The following is a 25,464-nucleotide window of genomic DNA, read 5'->3' on the forward strand; positions in this document are numbered from 1 at the left end:
TGGAAGAATACAATAATTTTTTCATTTTGTTGAAAGTATTTCGGACAAAAAATATCACTTTTTTATTAATTTTGTTATTTTTTATCCACTATTAAAATGCGCCACTCCAAAAAATTTGCTAGAAAATTTAATAAATCATCAGTTCAAATTTCCAGTATTACAAATCCTAACTTTGTTAAAACCTCAAATTAAATTTTTAAAAACAATTTAAAGCAAATGCAATAAGATAATTTTATTATGTACTTGCATTTTAAATTTATTTCACTGTATAAATTACTTTTTTCTTACATGGTTCTAGAATTATTTACGATGTATATTTTTTGATCTTAACACTGGAATAGCTGCCACTTTTCTTAACTATACAATATCTGAATTTATACATACTTAGTTACGGATAATGATGCTCGCAAATAATATCCAGTTGCTGATCAATTTGTATTAATCTGACATAAGGAATAAATGTATCTTATACATATTAGAAGAAAGATAAAGAGAAAAAAGGAGTACAATTAAAGTTGACTATGATGTGCATTATCGGCATCTATCAGCAACATTCAGGTGTACAGTTATAGCATTGAATACAATATATATATATTTCAATTCAAGTTAGGAGTCCAAGATACTAAGATCATCCTAAGACTGTCAAAAACGATATTTTCAAAAGATCCTAAAAGGATCATTACTGCATTATTTGTACTGCACAGAATATTTCTAGATATACTACAGAGCATAGATAAAATTATGTTAATGATCATATTCTTCGCAATTTCTCAATAAATCATTCCTCGGTATAACTAACAACATTAGAGAATTAATCGTAACAAAGTGGGAGATAAAATCGAACAATGCAAGCTACATATGTATATCTATATTAGAACTATGAATATTCAATTATTTCTCTTATTATTTGCAATAAATCGTTAATCTTAATCAATTATTCATTCTCATGATATATTACTGCTCCTGTACACAATGTCCGACAATATTAATTCGACATACAACATGTACTAATACATGTGCAAAAGGTATATAGTCTGAGCTATATTGAAACTTGAAGAGTTCAGTAGATCATCCTATATATATTCCAAAGGAATGATTAAAAGAGAGCATGTACAAAGGATTCGTCGTTTAGTTTCGAGATCAACATGTACAGGAATATCTTCTACGCAGCTATAATAAAAATAAATTCGTGTGTTAATAAATAAATAACAAACATACATATTATAGAGTGTGATGTTTAGTGGAAGACTGTATTAAGGGTCGATATAAGAGATTAATCTTTTTGTTTTAAACTTTTTAGAAGCAAGGGTCTCAAGAATACAGTTGAAATATTGGAATTAAAAGTTAAAATTAACATTATTACATCGCATTAATAAATGAAAATGATATTATCAATAAATAAGATGACTATGAATGAAATAATATTTTCCATAATAATTATGCATATAAAATGGTAATGGTTATATAACAAAAAATACAAAAACTATAAAAAAAATTACCATCAATAAATAGCATAATAAATAAGCGTAGAAAGGATATATAGTTATATGTATAGTACAGACTAGAGTTTGATGATTTAAAAAAAACAAACACTGCGCAAAGGATCTTCACAGGACTTTTTAGTATATATCCATTCGTCGAATATTGAATGTTAAAAATTTTTTGTTTGCATATTTTAATAAAAATGTATAGCAAAAATATTGATAATATGTAAATTAACACAATAATGAAGCATTTAAAACACTGTCAAAAAAGTAATAAAATTCCAATTAATTATTCAACAATTAATCTTTTCATGTATCAATTCCAAATAATTACGCAAGTATAATGTTATTACGCTTATAATACAAACTAACTGTCTTAATATAATTTCGTATATAAAATGTATAAAAGTCTATTAATTTTATTTTGAATATTAGCAATTCATTATAAATATTTATCAATTGTAATAAAAAAAATCAAAAACTAATAGACAAAATAACAGAATAAGATGATCCGTAATTATTTTTTTATCTGATATTTTTTATCTGATGTATAATGTAGCGGTGTTGAATCTTGCAATACTCACAACTGTATCCTTTATTACCCTTAATCTACAAAGACTTCCATTTACATAAGAGTGCTGGGCAATATTTTATAATTTTCAAATTAAATAATTTTACGAGTACACTATAGTATAAATTTTTACTATACAAACTGTCAAAATTAGTTTTACTATCTTATACTTTGAAATACTAAAATTCACAAGGTATTTCTAACATATGAGCACTTCTAATATATAATACAAATAATCTTTACAAGAAAAAATAAAATCATTATTTACACAAAATATATAATAATCCAAAACAATAGAGAATTTTAAAATCTTAGGAAAAGAATAAAAAAATTTATAAAATTTATGTATTTTTCAGTTTATAATATAAATTTTCATACTTCTTATGAAGAAAATTGGCTCAAGTTAACTTGTAAGCTAATTATCTAAAATTATTGACAATACGAGATAAAATCTAATTTTTATTTAAATATACAATACATTAAGAAAATAAAAAATCATATTTTAGATATATAAGAGCTTACAAATTAGATCTATCTTTTATTATGTTTTAGTCTTGATCCCAATAGAGATTGAAATAAATTATTTTGGCAACTGAGAAAATGTATTCATTCGTTTGACTGAACAGATAAAATAAACTTGACGCTCGTATTAATGTATGGTATAACTATATACTACTTAAATTTCAGAGTATATTTATTCATAAACAATATTAATAAATAAAATTAGATAAAAAAATTATAATGCAATACTACTCATATAAAATATAACACACTATCAAACGTTGATCGCGGTATTCAGTAGATAATTACAGAAATGTTATGTAGATTCAAACTTTTTAATTACCTTGTGGTAACTTTATAGTACATTGCATTGTGTGTATGTAAATGTGTGTGTGTGTGTGTGTGTGTGTGCGCGCGTGCGTGTGTGTGTGTGTGTGTCTGTATACATACATACAGGGAATAAACAAAATAACGTAAACATTGAGGAAGTACTTATTTTATTAATAAGATGTTGATCTATCATGTGTCTTAGATTCTATCTTTGTTAAAATAGAGTTATGTTTAAATAGGATAGCAATTGCTACAATACAATGTTATACTGTTCTTTTAAAATATTTTTTAATTGCTTAAAGAATATTAATGGAGAAAATCTGGTTTTCATTTTATTGTTCAAATAGAAAAAAATTACAAATGATTCGTGATATACAAATGAAGAGATTACTTGGAAAAGATATAAAGTTTTAGAAGAGATAATTTTGAAAAATGGTAAGAAACAAATCCTCTTCTAATATTTATATAAGCAATTGAAAGATTTTCTATTAAAAGATTACATTCTATATTGGTAACTATTCAAACATTGTCTGACTTTATTTTAAAAGGATACAATGTGTATTAAAAGCAAATGATAGGCCAACCTCTTATTAATAAACAACGTATTTCTTAGGTGTTTATATTATTCTGTTTATCCTCTATACAGGGTGTCTAAGGCTTAGTCAGACAAAAATCACACGATTTGACAGCTGATAAAAATAACGAAAAAATATGCTTTTACATATAAAATTGTAAGATAACTTAAGTCTTTACATATTTTTATGACTTTTATAGGTATGAGACAAGTCACAGTTTCACAATCAAGCACATAATAACAAAACGGCATGCAAGACAAAATTTCGTCATTAATACGTCATTTTTCTATTAGTTCAGATCTTTATCGTGGCGAGGTAATGTAACACATATACAAGCACATGCTCATATGTCGAAAAGCCCGAAAGTGAGCGCATGGACATGGGTTTGTGCTTATGACTACCGGTTTCGCCAGGCTGCCGACTAATTCGGTGCCGACACCATCAATGCAGAGTTCTTGGTTGAATACTCAGGAGTCTTAATAGTTTTACAAGTTATTAACGTTTTATAAAAGGAAACTAAATTTTAACAGTTAAGCACTTATGCGGTAAGCGCTTCAATTTTACATATAATAATAAAGTATACTTTTAAGTTTCATATGTAATTGTTTAAATTATACGTAGGGTTAACGTCAGCCTTTTATTATGGAATATCAATCATTACACACTCGAACTGATAAAATTGTAAAATAAATTATGTCAAATAGTAAATTAATTTTTCATACTTTTATGCTAAACTAGAAGAAATTAAATGATTAGAAAAACTATAATGATAATGTAGTTTTCCTACAAATAAATAAAGTCAATGTACACAATCGCCCAGCACAATGTTCGCCCCTGAGCGCGCGATTTTCAGATGCTCAATTGATCAATTTTAATCGTATTATAATTTAAAAACTACACTACTCAACAAAATTAAAGAATCACTTGTTCCACCCTGCAAAAATAGGCAAACTTTGAGATATAATAACTTCGTCAAAAATCATCGTATCGATATGTTTAAAAAAGCATTTTAAAGCTTGAAATCTCTACTTTTCAGACCGGTATTCCAAAAAATGATGTTATTGATATTTCATAAAGTTACGCAAACATAAATAAAAGCTTTAAAATGTTTTTTTAAACATCTCGATACGATGATTTTTGATGAAGTTATTCTATCTCAAAATTTGCCTATTTTTGCAGGGTGGAACAAGTGATCCTTTAATTTTGTTGAGTAGTGTATTATAGCCTGGACATGTTTGTATAGGTTTTTATCTTAGAATATTCCATAGAATCTGCTAGCAAAAGGACTTCTGAACATTTTGGGACACCCTGTATATACATATTATATATGTATATCTCTGTGTGTATGTACATATATAAATTCATATGATAACATGTTTGGCATTTTCGTATTTTTTAGTTTATCAACTTGAATGCTCAGCACTCTTATAACGGATTTAATTTTTACACAAACAGTTAAAGATGAATTAACGTATGAGGCAGGTAGCACAGATACGTTGAGGCCCGATACAATCATCGTGGCAGAAGGCACCACACTGCCGACAAATTACCATGGCTCCTCGCATATTACATTCACACGGAGGTGGCGGATCGCCGCCGATTATCATGCCGGGTGCACCAGGTTCCGCTCCGCCTGTCACTCTGCTGTCCGCGCCTCTCGCTTTCAAGGTGACAGCCTGATGGGAACCCTCCCCGGCGCTGGCTGGTCTTCCTCGCACTAAATGAACCCCAACGCCCATTCCTGCGATCTGCGGCGGTAATGGAGGTGCGGATGATGCTCTCGGTGCACTGTCTCCAACTCCTGTCCTTTGTACAAGTATATATTGCCCGAGACCGTTACTGGTGGTGGAACCAAGCTGCGCTATAGGAGTGCTTTCTGTAACCTACAAGGCATTAAAAATTTAATTAACGAAATCACTACAAATCTTTTATGCAACTTGAACTGGTATATTGCACGTTCAAGCTACTTTTAACCGCGACAGTAGAAATACATTAAACGAATAATATTTCAATTAGCATTCTAAATCTGTTTGCGTAAATACGTTTGTTCATCATCTTTGTTGTCAGATTTGTATAAATCAATTTTTGTAGTAATGTACAAAATCTTTGTTGCGTCATTGCATTTGATAATAATAGTCGCACTATCTCTACTGCGTTTAAAAACCCAAAACTAATGTAAAGATTTGTTTATTTAGGTACCTGTATGATACCGAGATCATCACAAGAGACCCGCGAGATTAGCACTGTACACACAAAAAAGGACACATAAAATAGTATGCGTGTACGTTAAAATGTTCAATATATACATTTCATATAATAAAAGAAATATTAAAGGATATAAACTCAAATAAGAGATATATTTATAGTAATGTATTTTTTTATAGTTATTTACTGTGATGTATTTCCTTAATTTGTTCTTGTAAAATTTTACTAGAATTTCATCAGGTCTCATTTATTATAAGTACATCGTATCAAGAATTAAAATTTTCTATGTCTTACGCAAAAATGTTAAAAAAAAAATTCATAAAAAGAGAGATTTGATATATTAACATACTTTACCCTTGATATGGCAAGTAATACGTGCAGAAAATAGCACAGTAAGTATCTAAATAGCTATGTTACTAATATATGTAATAAATGCTATATATGTACCTCTGTTGATGCAGCTTGACGCGCCGTTGCAAATACATGTCTCAGCATAACTGCTTGTGTCTTATTTTGAGTTTGTTTATTATGTTGTATCGTTTGCTGCGTTTTTTGGGGTTTAACCGACGTCAAGGTGCGACCTCCAGATTTGCTGGTTGTAAATGCACCATCTCCTCTAGCAAGTAAACTTGGCGGTGGTTTTAAATGGGCCTTCAGTTGATCTCTATTTGGTGAACTTTGTATGACCTGAAATAATATCAGTATTATATAATATTGTTTCTATAATAGTATTTCTACATTTATCAATGTAATTGCGCATTGCATACTCGATAAATTCATATCTTTATTACGTTTACATATAACTCTAAACTGGTTATTAGTTTACCGCTTGACATATCTGATAACTGCGCTCCAAATTGACAGCACCCGGAGGCTCTTTGGTGGAACTTCTCGATCTACTTCCTTGTTCTTTATTACTATTTCTAGAACCTCTTTGGCTGCCTTGATTAGATACACGCGAAGGTCGTGACGAAACGGTTAGTGATGGTCCAGGATATTGTTGTTGTGTCTGCTGCTGCTGTTGTGTCTGTTGCTGCTGTTGTGTTTGTTGCTGCTGCTGCTGCTGTTGTTGATGCACAGCTGCAATTTGTCGAGATTGAACAGAAGTAGCAGTCTGATGTTGAATAACAATTGCATTTTGTGCTCGATTCTGAGATTGTACTCCCACCGTAGGGAGAGTATTTTGTACTTGACCTTGCGTCGCAATAGTGTTCTGATTCACGTTACCACGTGCACTATTATTTTGAGTATTTATTTGAGTAATGGGATCCTGCGTTCGTATCATGTTAACTTGTGAAGTGTTATTCTGTTGGGGCTGAAGTTGGGTCGAAATAGTAGAATTATTTGCCAGTGAAGATGTCTCTTGTTCCGAATTAAAATTCGTTTGCACAAATCTAATAGATTGCAATTGTGGAAACGCGATAATTGGCGGACTTTGCGACTGTAAATTCTTCATAACGCAATTGTTGCCCGGTGTATTGATAGCTAAGTCTGATTGAAATGTGGTTCCTTGAACAACTGGTAATTGAATACAGTTAACAGATTCCACATTGGCATCCGCGTTAATAAACTGTTGCGAAGAAGTTGTAGAATCGGTCGTAGTGGAAGTTTCGCTGCATTCATCTTGCGTCGTTACCGTGATATTAGCCGCTACAGATCCATCGAGAGCAGCTGCCACTAAAGGCCAAGGTACCTGTAGTTCTTCTTGCGTCTTTGCAATGAAAAATATATAAGTCAATGTAAAATTTGTTAATGTTGGATATTTGAGAAAATAAACAAAATTTATCAAACTAATTTTTCTTCATACTTATATTAATCTCTTTTTTTAAACTTTAAAATCTAATATTCCTCGCGTATTACAACTTTATTTAATATATAAATATGTAATATTCTAATTATTATATTTTCTTAATTAGCATCGAGAAAGAATCAATATCGTCGTATGTTTAGTGCTTCTCATTCGTACTAAATTTTTTTTGTCTTGGTCTTTAAATATTTCAATTTACTTTAACTGCACGAACTCAACTCACTTATTTTGCATTTAAATTTTATATTAATATTTTTATCTTAAAAAGAAATAATTTTTTTTTTTAAATAACACGCGTATCAACTCATTACAAAATCAAGTGTGTTGTATGTAATTCATATAAATATTTTAGATTAGCGATATCACTGATATATTTGTACGGTATAAAGATTATATTAAAAATTATTTATATGTATACTTACCCTGTTATTATTATTGATATTATTAACAGTTGGATCCACTGTCCAACTACATTCTAACATTTCAGAACAGACATAATTATTTGCCTCTCGCAAAGCTTCATCCTCGTTACCAACGTTTACATCCGTTCCCGTAGCATCTTCAGTTTGTCCAGTTACTTGAGGTTCGGTTACTTCTGAATTAGTTGAAGCCATTTCCATTCCCTCAAGAATAGGATATATTATCTCTTCTGGACATCCCGAAATTTCTTCATACATTTCCCGCATTTCACCTCGTACCTATAAGGTATAATTAAATTTTTAACAACGGAGACAATATTATAATAATATGTTTGTAATAAGGCTCAATAAATTTAAAAATAATAAAAAAGAAAAAGGGCTAAGAACCAAAAAATTCGTTAAAATATAAAATTGTTTGTAAATAAAAATTATCATTTGGTTAAAATTACGTAGTTTAATTAGAAAAACAGATAACAGACGTTTCGATCTCTATTATTTTTGAACTGCAATCTTTGTAACATTGAAAATTACCTAATAGAGGTCGAAACGTCTGTTATCTGTTTTTCTAAACTATAACGTAATTTTAACCAAATAACAATTTTTATTTACGAACAATTTTATATTTTAACGAATTTTTTGGCTCGTAGCCCTTTTTCTTTTTCATTAATTATAATAATTTATTTTTATTTTCATAAACATTACAATCTATCGAGATTGTGCTAATAATACATCTACAATCTCTTAATAGGGCATCTGCAGTAAATGAAAATTCTTACCTCAAGTTCATGAATACGCTGTAAAGTTTCACTATCAATTTCCATTCCTTCTGGAATTTGTGATTCGCTGTCTGCCGTATTTTCATGGGAAGTCTGTGTTACTTCAGTTTGATCACTGTTAATCAAACTGGTATCCTCTATAACAATATCCGCAGGCCTAACTTGATCCTGTGGCGATGAACTTTCAAGGATACTCGTGGTTTCACAATCCGATATTTGATAAATCTGATCGTTAGATATTTGTGAAATCTGTTCTTTTGACATCTGAGAAATTTGATCTATGGATGCTTGCGATATATATTCACTGGATAGCTGCGAAATTGATTCTCCGGATGTATGTGATGCACGTTCTATCTGTTCACTTGATCTGGGCGATGAATTATCATCAGGTAATAGCACAGTGTCTTCTTCTGATGCTTCGATTACATTATTTTCTACAATTGGTAAATTTTTCTCACTGGTGGAAAAATTTGTTTCTTCCTCGTACACATTTGAGATGACTTCCTGACATAATTGCCTCGCAATATCACTAGCCTCAACCAACTCTTGTTTCTCACAAATATCTGTAATCTTGTCAGCTTCTTGTATTTTATCTTCATGCATTTGAATATCTTCTGTGACTTCCATGGAATTTACTTGCACAGAGTTATTTAAATGTTTCTCATCAGTCACTGACAATGTATTATAACCCAAGGACATTAAATTTTGTTGCATTTCTTCAGAATTAACTAGATTATCAGTATTCTTTATTTCGGTCTTGCAGCCAGTATCGACTTTATCTTCTGTCATTACAATGGGACAGACAGTATGTTCCGATGTAGGAATATCTACGCTAGGAATAACCACATTAGGGATATCTACGGTAGGAATATCCACAGCAGGAATATCCACAGTAGGAATATCCATAGTAGGAATATCCACGCTAGATTCCAAACGAAGTCTTAAACTTGACCGTGTTACAGCACCACTAGAACGTGAATCATTAATATAGTGGAGATTCGATTTAAGTTTAGGCTCTCGCTTTTCTCCCCATATTGGTTCAAAATGTTTCACTTTCCATGGATCTAGCTTGTTTTTATCTCGTTCTGCTTCCATCTTCAGGCGTTGCTGATTTTCTGGAGTGAATTCTCCTTCTGCTAAACGTTTTCGCCATTCCAAACAAGCTCTCGCAAAAAATTCATTGTTCAGTCCAGAGATAGCAGCATCCTAGGAATAAGATAAAATAACATAAATTAAATTTCATCAAATACAATAAGTTAAACTTTATAAAAAAAAGTTTAAAATTTTTTAACTTTTTAAAATCAATATATAAAGCTATAATTTATTGGTACATATTATTGAGAAATTATGTTTAGTACCTGTCTATCTACAGCAGGTAAGAGTTGTGCAAGCTTCCGTTGATACAGTGGAGGCAAGCCTTGAAATGTATGCCTATTTAATAGCGCGCGTAAGCTCGTACTTGCTAATATACTCGCTGGAGATTCTAAATCCACAAGACCAGCTTCTAATTGCGCAGTTGCAGACAGTCTCTTTGTAGATCGTCTACGACTTGACTTCAAGCTAAATCCAGGTAAACTAGCCAAAACTTCTCTCATTGTGGCAGCAGGTTCTTCCGCTGCTATATTAATATAAAATTGTCAAACATTAATTAAAGTTTTCTCATTACTTAAAAAATCCATTGCAGAGTCTCTCGTAAACATATCACAATTAAAAACACAAAATATCTTGATTTAGCAAATTGAATTGGGATTTCTACAAACCTATTCTATAACTCATGCAAATTCTGTTATCATTATAATGCAGCTTTATAATAATAATAAAATTTGCCTTAAGAATTACAAAATAGGTCTGCTGAGACTTGAGTACATATATAGCTAGATACGAGTTAATATTCTGTCAAATTATACATGTTACAAATTAATGTCAGAATTTACAACACATAATTGTAAAGCTAAATAAATATATGTAAATTATATAAAGTCAAAAGTAAAATTAAATACTTTTTTGCACGTTGTATCACTAAAGTTCTCTATTTAGAAATCATCGAATTCCATTGACTTCTCCTGTATGAACAAAAAGCGAAATAGAGATAGAACAAATAACACGTATCAAAGGGCTTGAGATTACCGGTGTTGATGTGTTGCACATTATTAACTGGGGATGGTGGATCATTTGGAGGTGGTGGCGGTAGCGGTTTGACAACGATCCTGGGCAACGTGCGGGAATTACCCGCCGCTATCGTAGTGTTCTTCCTGCGCCGTTTGGCTTGCTGTCGTAAAGCATGCTTAATGACTTTCTTACTGTGCACCATGCTCGAGTAGCCAGAGCAACCCGGGATAGTCTCGCACCCTTCACCCTTGCCGAGATCCACGTCTGTGTCCATGGCAGCGCCTATGGCTTTGACATCGTCGACGAGCTGAATGTCAGGGCACGCGGTGTAGGCCTGCCGCGGCATTGCATTAAAACATATACTGACGTCTCCGTTCGTTGCATTCCATTCTCCCGCGGGATTTTAGAGCTCACGAATGTGTCCTCCTACTTCACCGAGATATAAACATAACATCTCTTTCTTTCCCCCTCACTCTTTCTCTATCTCTTTTTCTTACCAGTGGCGACCGAGTGACATTCTTGTCGAACCAGTCGAAATATGCTGTGAAAGATCACGGCAGCACCGTTTACGACATTTCGTTCCGACAATTCGTAAGTCCACGAAATTACATTGAACAGCGAAACGTTACAATTTTCTCAATCGCATAACGAAATGCCATCCGGGAAAGTAAAGAAGTTTCCGCTTCTTTCGGCCATACTGTATTTACATATTTATGCCACTGAAATGTCATCGAGATAGATGCACGACTCGTTTTGTGTCAACGATGTATATTCATGTATTAGCTGCGTTCGGCAATGCAAATCTGTTGCAGGATTCTCAAACGTTTTATCGATGATTGTCGCTATCGTTAACTAGCGACAGCCAATGGCAGGACAATCCTAAAAGAAAGCGTGGCTCTCATTGGCTGTCGCTAGTTAACGAAAACAACAATTATCGAAAAAACGTTTAGAGAATCCCGCAACTAAGGCGTCGGAGTGCTCTTTTTCTATAGTGCACGTGACATATGCTGTAATATAAGAGCACTCCGACGCCTCAGATTTGCTATTACCGAACGCAGCTAAGTCTGTTCAAATTTTCGTGACTGTCAATGGAACCCCGGGGCCTGAAAATAATTGAAGAACGGTGACAATATCGACAATTAATGTAAATTTGCGATTATTAACATAAAATAAAACTGGCTTTTCATGCTGACGCTCGACAGCAAGCGTCATTGACGCTTGCTATTCGTCAATTTTTATCACGTGATCTGTTCTGACGTTGAAAATGAGAATCGAGCGTCAGCATGGAAAGCCAGCTTAAATATTTCGATAAATACATTAAATTTGTGATTTTTTATTATATAAATACTGTATAAAGAAGTACGCACTATATCTCATATATTATTGAAAAATTACAATTTTTTCTCTGCAGTTATCATTTCCATATTAATAATTAATTAAACTCGGATGATAACGTTAAAATCACAATTTTTATTAAAAATAGAGTATTATTAAATTTGAAACATATATACATGTCTACAAAATTAATAAATTATAAAATTAGTACCATATTATCAGAGAGTTCATTATTTTTATCACTTTAATTTTAACGATTACGCGAACTTCCATAAGTGTCAAACGTCTTTAATAGTAGCAAGTACAATGAATACATTCAGTCATCTAGTCGACGACTGAATGTATTCATTGTATTTGCGGGCTTACGAATTAAATTTATCGGCTAAGATTTCAACCCATTCAACCTATCAGACACTAGTTTTCCGGTGTTTGATATGTTAAAAGGCTCAAACGCAATGGAGGCAATATTAAGAATAGGAAAAAATATGAAGATTTCAACCTATTAAAAATCGTTCCAATGTAATTAGATTCTGATAAATCTTAATATTTATCTCGCTATTACTAATAATATTTCTTTCATTGTGCGCAAAGCTTTATTCCTTTTGTTTGTGAATACATGCGAGAATTGGCGCGAGTCTCTTCCTTGGACCTCTGGTGGCGGGTCGCCACAGGACTGCACTCCAATGAGGGCGCTATCCAACGGATTGCGTCAGAATGATAAGCGAAAAATTTGTTCCTCTACTGTCAATCATGACGCTCACAAATAAGGTAAGGAAAATGTTTAATATTTTTATAACTATGCCAGCGACTGAAAATATTTTACTTTTATCTGTAACTCATCACTCGAAATTTTTCAGATGGATATTGACGAGAAGAATGCTAAAGGTGAAGGCTTTAAACCGTATTACATTACGAAGATCGAAGAATTGCAATTAATTGTTGCTGAAAAGAGCCAAAATTTAAGGAGATTGCAAGCGCAGCGTAATGAACTCAACGCGAAAGGTGACTATTTTGATTTGATGATACAAATATAATTGCTGTGTAAGATTATAAAAGCTTGTTAATATAGCTCTTTGATTGGTTTGTGACATCATAAGGCTGTAAAACAGTTTTAAATATAATAATTAACTATGGCTGCGGTCCACTTGACGCTATAAATACTTCAAAACTTTTGATTGACCAATCAGGAGAAAGAATTTTACCAATTCATTAATCAAAAAATGCTTTGAAGCATTTCTAGCATCAAATGGATCATAGCCTATAAATACTAGCCATATTCTCTCTCAATTATACAAGACAATTTCTCTTGTTATGTTTTTTTTAGTACGCATGCTACGGGAAGAATTACAACTCCTACAAGAACAGGGTTCCTATGTAGGAGAAGTAGTTAAACCTATGGATAAGAAGAAAGTCCTAGTCAAAGTACATCCAGAAGGCAAATTTGTAGTAGATATAGACAAAAATATCGACATCAATGACGTAACTCCAAACTCACGTGTTGCTCTACGCAATGAAAGTTATACTCTGCATAAAATACTTCCAAATAAAGTCGATCCGCTTGTCTCTCTTATGATGGTAGAGAAAGTACCGGATTCTACGTACGAAATGGTTGGAGGTTTAGATAAACAGATAAAAGAAATAAAAGAGGTCATAGAATTGCCAGTCAAGCATCCAGAATTATTTGACGCTCTTGGAATCGCACAGCCTAAAGGTGTACTGCTATATGGACCACCAGGTAACAAATTTATTGTAGATATTTTTTTAGCTGAACTTATACACAGTTTATTTTTCCTTTTTTTCTTTAGTATGAAAAGAAAAAGAGGAAAATGATAAACTGTTCAAAAAATTTTATTAAAAAGAATAAGCTGTATTATAACAAATATATGTATAAAACTTTTATATTTTATTACAATTATTTTAAACCGAATAAAATAATGCCACAGCAGTCTAAAGCTGGATCACAAGTGCTTTTAAATTGCGTGTGAATTTATGTACTACGTATGTAATTCTTCAATTGCAACACCGAATTTTTTCAGACTTGAAATGCAGCACTAATAAACTATCACAGTTATCATGAGTTAAATTGACTAACAATTTAACAATTATTGATGCTGTTTATGCATTTTATATCGATCTTAATAATGTTAAATAACCTATTAAAAACTGTAAATAATTAATTTTTGCAATAGAAAATTAATATATATGTAGTATATAAATTCACACGTAATTATTTAAAAGCACTCGTGATCCACCTTAGACTACTGTGGCATTGTCTCATTCGGTTTGAAATTTAACGGTCCAATAAAAATTGATATAATTATTTTAATTATCTGTGTGTCATAATCTTTGATGGTAATGACAACGCAAAATCTTTCAGGCACTGGCAAGACTCTACTTGCAAGAGCAGTCGCGCATCATACCGAGTGCACTTTCATTCGTGTATCTGGATCTGAGTTAGTTCAAAAGTTTATTGGAGAAGGTTCGCGTATGGTTCGCGAGCTTTTTGTCATGGCAAGAGAACATGCACCGTCTATAATATTCATGGACGAAATCGATTCCATTGGAAGTTCCCGGATTGAATCTGGTTCCGGTGGTGATAGCGAAGTATATATGGAATATGATATAAATATAATTATATAATTTTATTCTTTTTAATTATATCATAAATTATACTTTCAGGTACAACGTACTATGTTAGAATTGCTTAATCAATTAGATGGTTTCGAAGCAACAAAGAACATAAAGGTCATTATGGCTACAAATAGAATTGATATCTTAGATCCAGCATTATTGCGACCTGGACGTATTGATCGTAAAATCGAATTTCCACCTCCAAATGAAGAAGCTAGATTGGATATCTTGAAGATTCATTCTAGGAAAATGAATTTAACACGTGGTATAAATCTCAGAAAGATAGCTGAACTTATGCCCGGAGCATCAGGAGCAGAAGTTAAGGTAATTAAAAATAATGATATATATTTTTACATTACAGTTTTATCATATAATTATCATGGAATAAATATCAAATAAAATCTAATTATATGCTCTCAACAAATTATTTGACTCCAAAAATTTAAGTCTTCAAAAAAAGAATATAGATATTATGATATTATAAAAATTTTGTGTTGTTCTACAATCTTAAATTTTTTGATAGAAAATTTTAGAAAATTATTTTTAAATTTCATTTTCATTATAATAAAAAGAATCGAAGAAGTTTACAAAATTTTTGTATACAATAACTTTATATTCTATGATGCGAATATTATTTATATTATAAAACATATTTATTTTATATTATAAAATATATTATTTATATTATAGGGTGTTTGCACAGAAGCTGGAATGTATGCTCTTAGAGAACGTCGAGTTCACGTAACTCAAGAAGATTTTGAGATGGCTGTAGCAAAGGTGATGCAAAAGGATTCTGAGAAGAACATGTCGATTAAGAAATTATGGAAATAATCAGCTTTGCAATATTTTCAAAGTCATACTAATAGTGTATTATTCTTAAGCAAATTTTTACTAAATATAAAAAACAATGTAGATATAGAAGATATAGAACTTTATTACTTTCAAGCATACATAGCTAAAAAAGGGAACTTGGTTTACAATTTATCGACCTATCCTCGTACATCCATCAATACTTTGCTCTCGTGCCTATTTCCTCTTTATCCTAATTTATTCAACTAGCCTTCACTCATCTATTAGCATTATATACTTTAAAACTTTTTCTCTTACCTATTATCTTCTTAATTTATCATTTTTTACTTCATATATTTCATCATATCGGTGTTCCAATCTTTATTTACCCTATCCCATATTATCACCTTTATCCTATTTTTATCCTCATTTCCTATTGTTTTCTTTTTTCTAATCACCTTATTTATTGTCTTTTATCTTTTCCTACCTTACCGATACCGGCCATATTGGCTTCTAGACTCGTCGTATCCACTAACCTCAATTGCAACTCTCTCAAAAAGCTTTTCATATCTTATTATCCGCACACCTCCTATTTATACCTTTATTTTCATGCATAAACCTTATCCTGCGTTTATTATTTAGCCTCTCATTAGTCTTATTTCCTCTCATCATCTAAAATTCGGTCCCTCACTTACCTCACATAGACCCCCTCAATCAGAGTCTCGCCATAAAATAGCCAGTTTTTATTGGTCCTCCAAAAGTGGGCAACTCCCGCTCATATTTGGACACACTAACATTATCATTAATGTTATAACGTTATATTTCGGCAATACAAATAAAAATTGTTTTAGCAGAAATAAATATTATTATCTTTATATGCAAAACACTAAAATAATAATATAGGATAATGTGATTAATATAGGGTATATGATGATTAACCACGATACAGTAATTGACCATTTGCTATGAGTTTGCCTACATATTAAAATCCAAGTCAAATTAACAGCTAATTTTACAACATAGTATTAACTGATCTTTACTGACTTCGTATATGAATAAAATATTCAATTTATAGTCCGTTTTTTACGAGATAGACTTATATAAGATCCAGGCAGATGAAAATTTATAAATATTAATAAAAATCTTTTTAAAAATTTTTAACATTTCATTAAATTTGTCCCCTTTTCATTTTCTGAATTTTTCAGCGATTCTTATAGATGTTATAAAATCATAGATATGAAAGCATAATCTTACGATCTAAGCGAGACATGGTGTGGTATGTACTATTTGTTCCAAGAAATTTATTCTCCTGTTTTTGTGTGAATGTGGAAATTGTGTGATAAAATGTATGAAAGCAGAAGCATCTTTACGTATTCGTCTGATTCTGTTAAGCGCAAGTGTTAGCTAAGAATCGTTGAAGAAGGACCCATATGTTCTGAAACGTTCGATATATTTTTTATTTTTATGTTGTATTAACATTGTAAACTAGAAATTTATTTGATAAAAAAATCTTATTTAGATAATAATGGTCTAAATCGAGATTTAGACTGTTTTTATTTATACTTTGCATTGCAAAAAACGAGCGAAATCTAATTATAAATTTAAATATTTTCTATTCATATATAAGATTAATTATACAACATTTTTGTATTGTATAACATAAATATTTTGTCGACTATTAATAATCCACATTCGAAATCTATTTCTTTTTATTAAAAGAGAATTTTTTAAACTTTAAAAAATTAAACGTTTTCTTTGATATTCCAGGTTTAAATTTGAAGTTTTCCAATTTTCAATAATGTTCTTAAACTAGTGAATTATCAAGAGCGACAATCGTGCGTGAGCACGTCCAGAAAAATTAGGTTAGATTTAAAAAAGAAAAAAGATGGATATATTTTTCTCTCTCATAGGATTTTGCCCACTTACGCCTTATGGCGAAACTCTGATAGAGGATCTCTAGTCTCACACATGCACTCATTCCTACTCTCTCTAACTACTCCCCCCCAGTAAAAACAATATATTTAAGATATACAAACATAAAAGTTTCATTTATAAAATTAGAGAACAATAAAACTTCATTACAATATCGAAAAATGAATTTTATTATATGAAAGTATTATCAATTATCGTGTCAATTACGGTAAAAGTGCTATACCATTATTAAATTATAATTTAATTTAAAACAAATTTTTGCTTATATATATCTTATATGAGTAATAGCAATACCGTTTTTAACAATTTTCTGTTAGATAATCATCTCTATTGTTTTACAATTAATTGTTTTATTACAGTATATTTCCTCATAAAATATAAGCATCTGTCCGTTGAAAATTTGATAATTAGATGTGTGTAACATTAATGAAAATACAATGAAACCGTCAACCATGTGTTTTAATCTAAAGATATATCAAATAGTTTTCTATGGTATCCCTTAATTCTGAATATATAAAAAACAAATCTATATGAAAATTAAATACAATTTTATATCATTACTGCACAAAGAATTATTAAATTACTCTATCGATACTATTGAATGTGCAATCAATAATACTCCCATTTAATTTTCAAAATATTGACTCTCAATTAACTTTAGCAGACTGCTTCGTAAAGATTAGCTCCGAGTGTTTTAAGATCATTATTAAATATCAGACGCTGAAGCCAATCCTCTGCTAGATCATTCAAAGTTGGATTATTTGGAACCTGTCTATTCACAATAGGAATAATTTTGGCTAAAGCCATAGTGGTTTTGTTAACATCTACAAATTCACTCAAATCATTTGTAGTTTCCCTCTTTGTTAGAATTGAATTTCCAGCGTTTGATCCTTCTCCTGAAAACGATGCTGTGTTCTGTACACTGTTAGTTTGGGAAGGTTCACTAAAGTATACAGATATGTGATCCATTAATAAAACAAATCCAGATCTGATATTTTTCTGCATTAAATCCTGTACTTCTTCGCTTTCTGATACGTCTAGCATCTGATCCCTCAGCTTTGAATAGACAGATGTCTCACCGTTTTCGATGTCATATTGCAATGTGTAATAAGTGAAATTTTTTACAGGATCTTTTGAGCTATCAGCAGACACAGAAGATGTAATCGCCCAATAAATTTGTTCTAAATCTCTTAACGTTAATTGCTTCGTTAGAGACAATGAAGCTGCGACTTCACTAACTTTATTTTGTACGAAATCACTCAAATCTTTAATACCTTCGTATATAAAATATCTGGAAAGAGCCATGTATCTCTCATGCACTTCACTGTTGATTATCTCATTGTCCACATTGCTCATATTCTGCGTGTCTTTATACATATGTCCACTAATCAAATTGAGCTGAATTCTAAGAAATGTAACTAGCATCGTATAAGAATAAATTATTACGGCCGGTCGCGTGATTGCTAATACCTTCAATTGATCCCACAATGCTATTTTATCAGCAGAGCCATCTTTAAGTTGATTTACAATGACTTCTGTATCATTTTCTTTGATCACAGAATTTCTCAAAGTTACCACAAGACGTGATATCAATTGATCACACGATCTCTCTGTGGTTTCATAGTACTGTCGTTTCTTTGTCCTTTCCATCAGCATCCTTATTTCATTTTCTTGCCATTCTCGTAACTTACGCTGTGTGTAACGCATCAAAAAAATGACGCTACTAATAACGACACTCCCAAATATAAACTTACGCCTGTGGCGACTTAAAAATCCTCGAATGCTTGAAAACATATCTAATTGTTTATGTAGATCTAGTACACATACAAGTATATTACAGAGTTTTTAAAATATATGCATGACAAATTTTGACATATAATCCTTGAGATATCTTCACTCCATGCTATCTGAATCAGACTGCATATTTGAGGCAACTCGTTCTATTCTGTTTGTGATATAATTGGTAGTGTCAATGAATCTCTCTACGCAATTCACGAGACACTTATGAACTTTAGGCTCCAGACGCAGTGATGGTTTATCCATACAAATTTCCCAGCAAAGGCCAGTTAATTCATGTACCAATCCCTGAAAATATCTAGTTATATAATTCATTCAACACTCTTCAGTCATATAGATCACATAGTAAAAGCTTAAAAAATAAAGATGAAGTAAATATCTATATAAATTTGTTCTCAAGTATATGAATCGATTTCAAATTATATAATTCATTGCACATGATAAAACAATAAATTGTACATCATAAAAATATTGATAAATATTTTAATCATAATATGCAATATTGAATAATTATATAAATATTATATATTACAATCTATAAAACTTAAATATTATATTATTTATATAAGTACAAATAGAAGATATCTATATTTGCGCGATTGACTAAGAAACTAACCTGGAACTGTTGCTTTTTCGTCTCAGCCTCGATAAAATGCTGCAACTGATCATCTAGAACAACCTGCGTGTTCGGATTTTCCGTAAGACTCATACTTTGAATCCTCGCGTTCGTATACTTATATAGCTTATATGCATTAATGTTAATTCGTGACCTCTCGTAAAAAATACACCTTACGTATAAGTTACAATGTAATGATACTTCTTACAAGCTTATAAGAGAAGTCAGAACCGGTTTGTAGAACCTTCTTCACCAAACTCGATTAAGGGCCTACGCATGATATAAAGACATATATCATGGGCCTACGCACAATACGTTAAGACACGATCCACTTGATGCTACAAATGCATTGAAGCATTTTTGGATTGGTTAATTAATACAATTCTTTCTTCCGATTGGTCAATCAAAAATTTCGTAGCATTTGTAGAGCATCAAATAAGCACTCAGAAACAATTCCCTAGCAATTAAACGCACCTTTTGCGCGGTTTGAGTGCAATCAGCACGGGAGAGTGCAACTAATCCGACACGTTGCCTCATTTATCAGTTTTACCACCAGCCATGGTATAAAGATAGACATATTATGCCACCAACCAGTATTCTGTCATTTGGTCCGTTTTCTGTTCCTGCAGAAGACTACTAGAATTCTCTTTCTCGTTTTCAACAAATATCAAACGTATATGCATGTTTCACTTTAAACTCCAAAAGTGTACATTAGTTCAGCCACAGAAAACAAACCTCTTGTTGTATACTGGATCCGGGACTTCCGGAAGTGTGGCAGCGTGGATACTTGGATAGTGTGGTGCGGTTCGTTGAACGTCGTTACGTGCGACACGGTTTTCATTTCTTCGGACATTTCTTATCAGCCCTCATAACGATATGGCTTGGCTGTCTGGCCTTGCTGATAAGGCAGAAAATTTGTTAAATAAAATCGACAAAAACACCGCGGCTGTATTAAATAAAGACAAATACGAGATGCCACAGGGTCATCTGTCAGAAGTTACATGGCTCTCTCCGGAATCTGGGTAATTGCGTTCATGTCAGGTTATTACCGTTGAATATTTAAATTAATTGTGTGTTCATTTCGCGAAATGTCATTCCTCCATTTCCCCTTATTTATATACAACAATGTAACATAAATAAAATACAAATTTTATCGAAATATATTTGCATATAGCTTTCAACAGGTTTTACATATTCCTAATGGAAAAGTGACTAATAAAAAATATCTAAGAAAATTAACATAATTATAAAATTAATAAAAATCTTTATTTCAATTTAGATTCAATGGAAGTACGTCCAAGACACCTTCATTGGGATCATCAGATCATATTTCTTATGTAGTTCCTACTTCAAGTTTGACATCTGTGAATTTATTAAATGTAACGGCACCTAAAGATGACGCACTATTTACATATTTGAATACGCCTGACCCGAGTCCAAAGAGGATAGTGGAATCTTTTAAATCACCATCGACTACTTCATCATTATTGGTAGAACATCCTACAGATGACACAGATTCGGATCTGTCAATTCAAAGTGATCGGATAAGTCCAACTCCATCTCATATTTCAATTGAAATGGTTCCTAATATTTTGGATGATAAAGGTACTGAACTAAATATGGAAAATTCAAATTTGTATTCAAATGATGAAGTACAGACCTTAGATTGTGAGAATTTGGATAATCCAACAACAAAAACTACACAGAATGGTATAATTTTTATATCATGTAATTATGCTGTATCATTTTTACAGATATTTTGCATTTTTATATTACAGAATACAACAATGCCGAGGAACATTCAGCTGTATTCTATCCTCAGCCTAGATATAAAATAAAATCAAACAGTTTAAAAACCGATAATTTAAATAATCCAATTGATTTAATTAATAAACAAAAATATACAAGAGAATTGGAAAGTCACTTGGAGAAGCAAAATGAATTTCTTGGGAAACAGACGGACTTTCAAAAAGAAATTGTAGTTCTAAATGAAAAGTTAAAAGCTTTGGAAATGGAAAAGTTAGAGCAGTCAAAGCAAATAATAGATTTACAATCCGTCATTGACAGAAACAGACAAGAATTAAACTCAATTAGATCTGAATTGGAACAGCATAAGGCTAGAGCATTAAGAACTTTACAAGAAAAGGAAAAACTTATAGCAGAACTGAAAAGTAATGCACCGACAGCCATGGATGAAGCTAATATCATGGAATTGAATCAATTAAAGTCAGTAAAATCAGTATCAGTATTTTATAAGTATAAAGTTAATGTATATTCAACAGTCTTTCTATGAAGATAATCTATTGTATTAAACAGACAGGAACGTGACAGTGTTAGAGAAGAAAATCAGCAAATGTGTCAACAGCTGAAAATGTTGAGGGAAGAGTTGATAAATGCAGATCTGAACTTGGAAAAGATAAGACAAAAATCAGCAGAAACAAATCTACAAAATCAAGAGATTCTTGCTAGTGAAAGACGTCGAAGATTAGAAACAGAAGAAGACATGAGATTGCATTCTGAAGTAAATTACATTTTTTGTTTGCATTTCTACAAAAATAATATCTCTAAGTTGTTGTGAATTAATTCATCGAAAAGATTAAAAATAACAATATTGTTTTAGGAAATAAGATCTTTGAAAGATGAATTAATTAGTCAACGTAATGGATTTAGTTTACAGTTACAAAAGCAGAATTCAGAGATTTCTAGGCTTAAGTTGCAGCTGTCTGTGTCGGCAACGCCTAGTAATGAAATGGATTCGAGAATAGCATCTCTTACTCAAACTCTGGTTCTAAAACAGCAAGCATTGGAATGTTTGACAACAGAAAGAAATGCATTACGTCTCCAACTTGAAAAGATTGAAGTAAATATAATAGCTTATGAATTTTTACTAGAAAATTTTTTTTTTCTGATATATTGTTCTCAAATAAAACATTTATTGATAATTTTGTTAATAAAATTTAGCATTATAAAATATATTTTCTTGTAAAAATTATTTTTTAGCTTTATGTATGCATATACTAATAATAGCCTTCTTAACAGCATGAGTATAGAAATGCTGCAGGCAATTTACGAAGAAATATATCGTATAACAATATAAATGATACAGATGATGCAAAAGCTCAAGTTCCTACATTTTTAATGGAAACACCATTTGATACCAGCGTTACTAGAAGAGTGAAAAGAGCTTATTCTTCATTGGATGCCATAAGCATTCGAACAGGAGTATTTTTAAGAAGATATCCATTAGCTAGGATTTTAGTATTGCTTTACATGGTAAGTACATACATATGTGTGAATTGTCATTTATATTTCAATACTGCTACAAAACGTATATATTTTTAAAGGCATTGCTCCAATTGTGGGTCTTTGTAGTTCTCTTTTCTCAATCACCAGAAGCTCATTAATAAAAATTAGAATAGCAGCAAGCATTTTAAAACAAAAAAAAAGAAATATATTTATGAAAAACTTGTGAATATCGGGAAATAATATTTGCAGGAGGCAGATTTAGATCTTACACAGTTTAATATAGCATATCTTTATCTATATATTGTTAAATAAAAATGAAAATAAAAATGTATAGTGATAAATCAGTGATAACCATGAATTATATATTATGATTGTAAAATAGTCTTTATTTTTTTACTACATAAAATAGTATAATGTTACAAGACTACAAATACGGGCAGCACATTAAAATAAGTGACGAAGAATCGAAGAGTGTAAATAAGTTATATTTGTATAATACTATTTTGTTTTTGTAATATAACCATCAATTATACAAGTTTATAATTTAAAATTGTTTAAAATTATGTTCTTCCATTAGAGGTTCGAAAAATACAATAAATATACGAAATATATATACTCTCTCTATTACTTTTAAGTCACACGAGCTATACAAAATATATTGCAATACGATATAATCATGAATATTGCTCTGTTATTAATATTAATTTCTTATTACAATATTTGATTCCGTTTTTTACAATAGCGATATTAGAAGTAATTAAGCACAATGATATGACAAGACATTATTTGTAAATATTTTCGTTTAATAATGGATTTATTCTCACGCATGCACGCACGTATACACACACATATGCCCATTGTACGTAAGATCGTATTCATAAAATACTTTGTAATCATGTCGACAGTAAAATAGTCTTATTGTAAATACATACGGTAAATATTACGACAACCATTAGGTCTAATCACTACGATAAAACTACAATGAATCGAAGTATGTATTATATCTAATCGCCGCCTATCATACATATAATATATATGTGTATGTATATTTACACAGACAATATATTTGTATTGCTCCAGTGATTGGAAAGTAGCGCGTATATGCACCTTAGGCACAAATTCTCTCTATTCGCGTACAGTTTGATTGAATAATGCTAAAAGGATATTTATCACATGACTTTCAGTATGAAATTGTTAATTATATCCCTGAAATATATATGTATATGTAATTATGATTATATCACATAATTTTAAAGTAGATTAAATGCGGTATTAACATTGCTTTCTCAATTTTTGTTAGTTATATAGATGTCTCAAAATACATGATTCGTAAAATAAATATAAGGATTTGTTACTTGTAAAAGATATTATGGTGGCTAGTCGAGTTGAAGCGCGAGTTGGTGCAAAAAACCGACCACTATTTTCGGATGAACGTCTTATACCGAAACTCTTTGCAAAACTCGCACTAGATAGTGGCGAGCCAAACTAGTAATAAAAATTTGGTGCTCACCGGTATGTAGCAAGGCTATGTTATTTTATTGGCTGAGAGAGATACGTCTTCCTGTGAATATATATCTTCTCCTTATCTAGAAGATGCACGATAAGATATAGGTCCATAGAGAGACATTATATCTCTCCCATAATATAACACCAAAAATATTTATTCTTTGTAAATATATTATTCTCACATCGTCCCTAATATTTAAATTCGTAAAATAATCATCAAATTGAAATTATTAAATTAAAATTTCCCAATAATTTTACCTATTATGACTGCGTTTTATTTAACGCTTTTAACGTTCGTGGAATCATTTCTTGTTGTTTATTTTATCATATGTTAAACAAGAACAAATGATGCGAGCATTATATGGAACGTAGCCTTTGTGTGTCAAGCTGGAGTTGCCAAACAAGTTGTCACTAAGTTAGTAGAAGCTGGATATCACATACAAATTGTCGATCAAGTTTCCAATCTTAAGCATACTATTCTAAATATGTTGAATATAATTGGATGATTCTGGCTTATATTCCTCATAAAATATAAAAAGTAATTGAGTTGAAACATAATAAATTGTATTTATAAACATCGAAGATTCATGCGATTGAATGTAACAATATATATATGTATGTATATGTGTATATATATATATATATACACACATATACATACATATATACGTAACCAGGGCTGGGTAATATTTAAAATAGTTCCATTTTAAATACATATTTAAAATGGAAATGGCATTTTGCATTTTCCATTTTAAATAGTTTTTTGGAAAACCATTTCCATTTTACATTTGAAATGGAATCATGTCTATCATTTAACCATTTATAAAATAGGTAA

The 25,464-nt window shown here is 31.1% G+C and overlaps 5 protein-coding genes across 5 annotated transcripts; 2 read left to right on the plus strand and 3 right to left on the minus strand.

Moving 5' to 3' along the window:
* Positions 1–4,927: 4,927 nt before the first annotated feature.
* Positions 4,928–11,123, minus strand: Asx (transcriptional regulator additional sex combs). Its single transcript, XM_018549505.1, has 7 exons — positions 10,796–11,123; positions 10,027–10,286; positions 8,669–9,874; positions 7,896–8,171; positions 6,493–7,377; positions 6,114–6,353; positions 4,928–5,344 (listed from the first exon to the last, which is right to left on the minus strand). Exons 1-7 carry the CDS (start codon positions 11,121–11,123, stop codon positions 4,928–4,930), a joined length of 3,612 nt encoding a protein of 1,203 aa, XP_018405007.1.
* A 1,702-nt stretch (positions 11,124–12,825) lies between these two features.
* Rpt6 (26S proteasome regulatory subunit Rpt6) lies at positions 12,826–15,705 on the plus strand. The gene is made up of 6 exons (XM_018549489.1): positions 12,826–12,880; positions 12,970–13,114; positions 13,437–13,847; positions 14,490–14,716; positions 14,792–15,067; positions 15,434–15,705. The coding sequence occupies exons 1-6, from the start codon at positions 12,827–12,829 to the stop codon at positions 15,572–15,574; spliced, it is 1,254 nt and encodes a 417-aa protein (XP_018404991.1). The 5' UTR covers position 12,826; the 3' UTR covers positions 15,575–15,705.
* A 2,388-nt stretch (positions 15,706–18,093) lies between these two features.
* On the minus strand, positions 18,094–19,331 carry Pex3 (peroxisomal biogenesis factor 3). Its single transcript, XM_018549499.1, has one exon. The coding sequence runs from the start codon at positions 19,256–19,258 to the stop codon at positions 18,122–18,124; it is 1,137 nt and encodes a 378-aa protein (XP_018405001.1). The 5' UTR covers positions 19,259–19,331; the 3' UTR covers positions 18,094–18,121.
* Positions 19,319–20,133, minus strand: LOC108781525 (mitochondrial import inner membrane translocase subunit Tim8 A-like). The gene is made up of 2 exons (XM_018549500.1): positions 19,878–20,133; positions 19,319–19,549 (listed from the first exon to the last, which is right to left on the minus strand). Exons 1-2 carry the CDS (start codon positions 19,968–19,970, stop codon positions 19,358–19,360), a joined length of 285 nt encoding a protein of 94 aa, XP_018405002.1. The 5' UTR covers positions 19,971–20,133; the 3' UTR covers positions 19,319–19,357.
* Positions 20,134–20,631: 498 nt separating this feature from the next.
* Positions 20,632–23,298, plus strand: Golgin84 (golgin A5). The gene is made up of 7 exons (XM_018549501.1): positions 20,632–20,899; positions 21,157–21,587; positions 21,656–22,103; positions 22,194–22,398; positions 22,498–22,737; positions 22,917–23,150; positions 23,222–23,298. The coding sequence occupies exons 1-7, from the start codon at positions 20,754–20,756 to the stop codon at positions 23,279–23,281; spliced, it is 1,764 nt and encodes a 587-aa protein (XP_018405003.1). The 5' UTR covers positions 20,632–20,753; the 3' UTR covers positions 23,282–23,298.
* The last annotated feature ends 2,166 nt before the right edge of the window (positions 23,299–25,464 follow it).

The sequence above is a fragment of the Cyphomyrmex costatus genome, unplaced genomic scaffold, assembly GCF_001594065.2.
Source record: "Cyphomyrmex costatus isolate MS0001 unplaced genomic scaffold, Ccosl1.0 scaffold826, whole genome shotgun sequence".
NCBI lineage: Eukaryota > Metazoa > Arthropoda > Insecta > Hymenoptera > Formicidae > Cyphomyrmex > Cyphomyrmex costatus.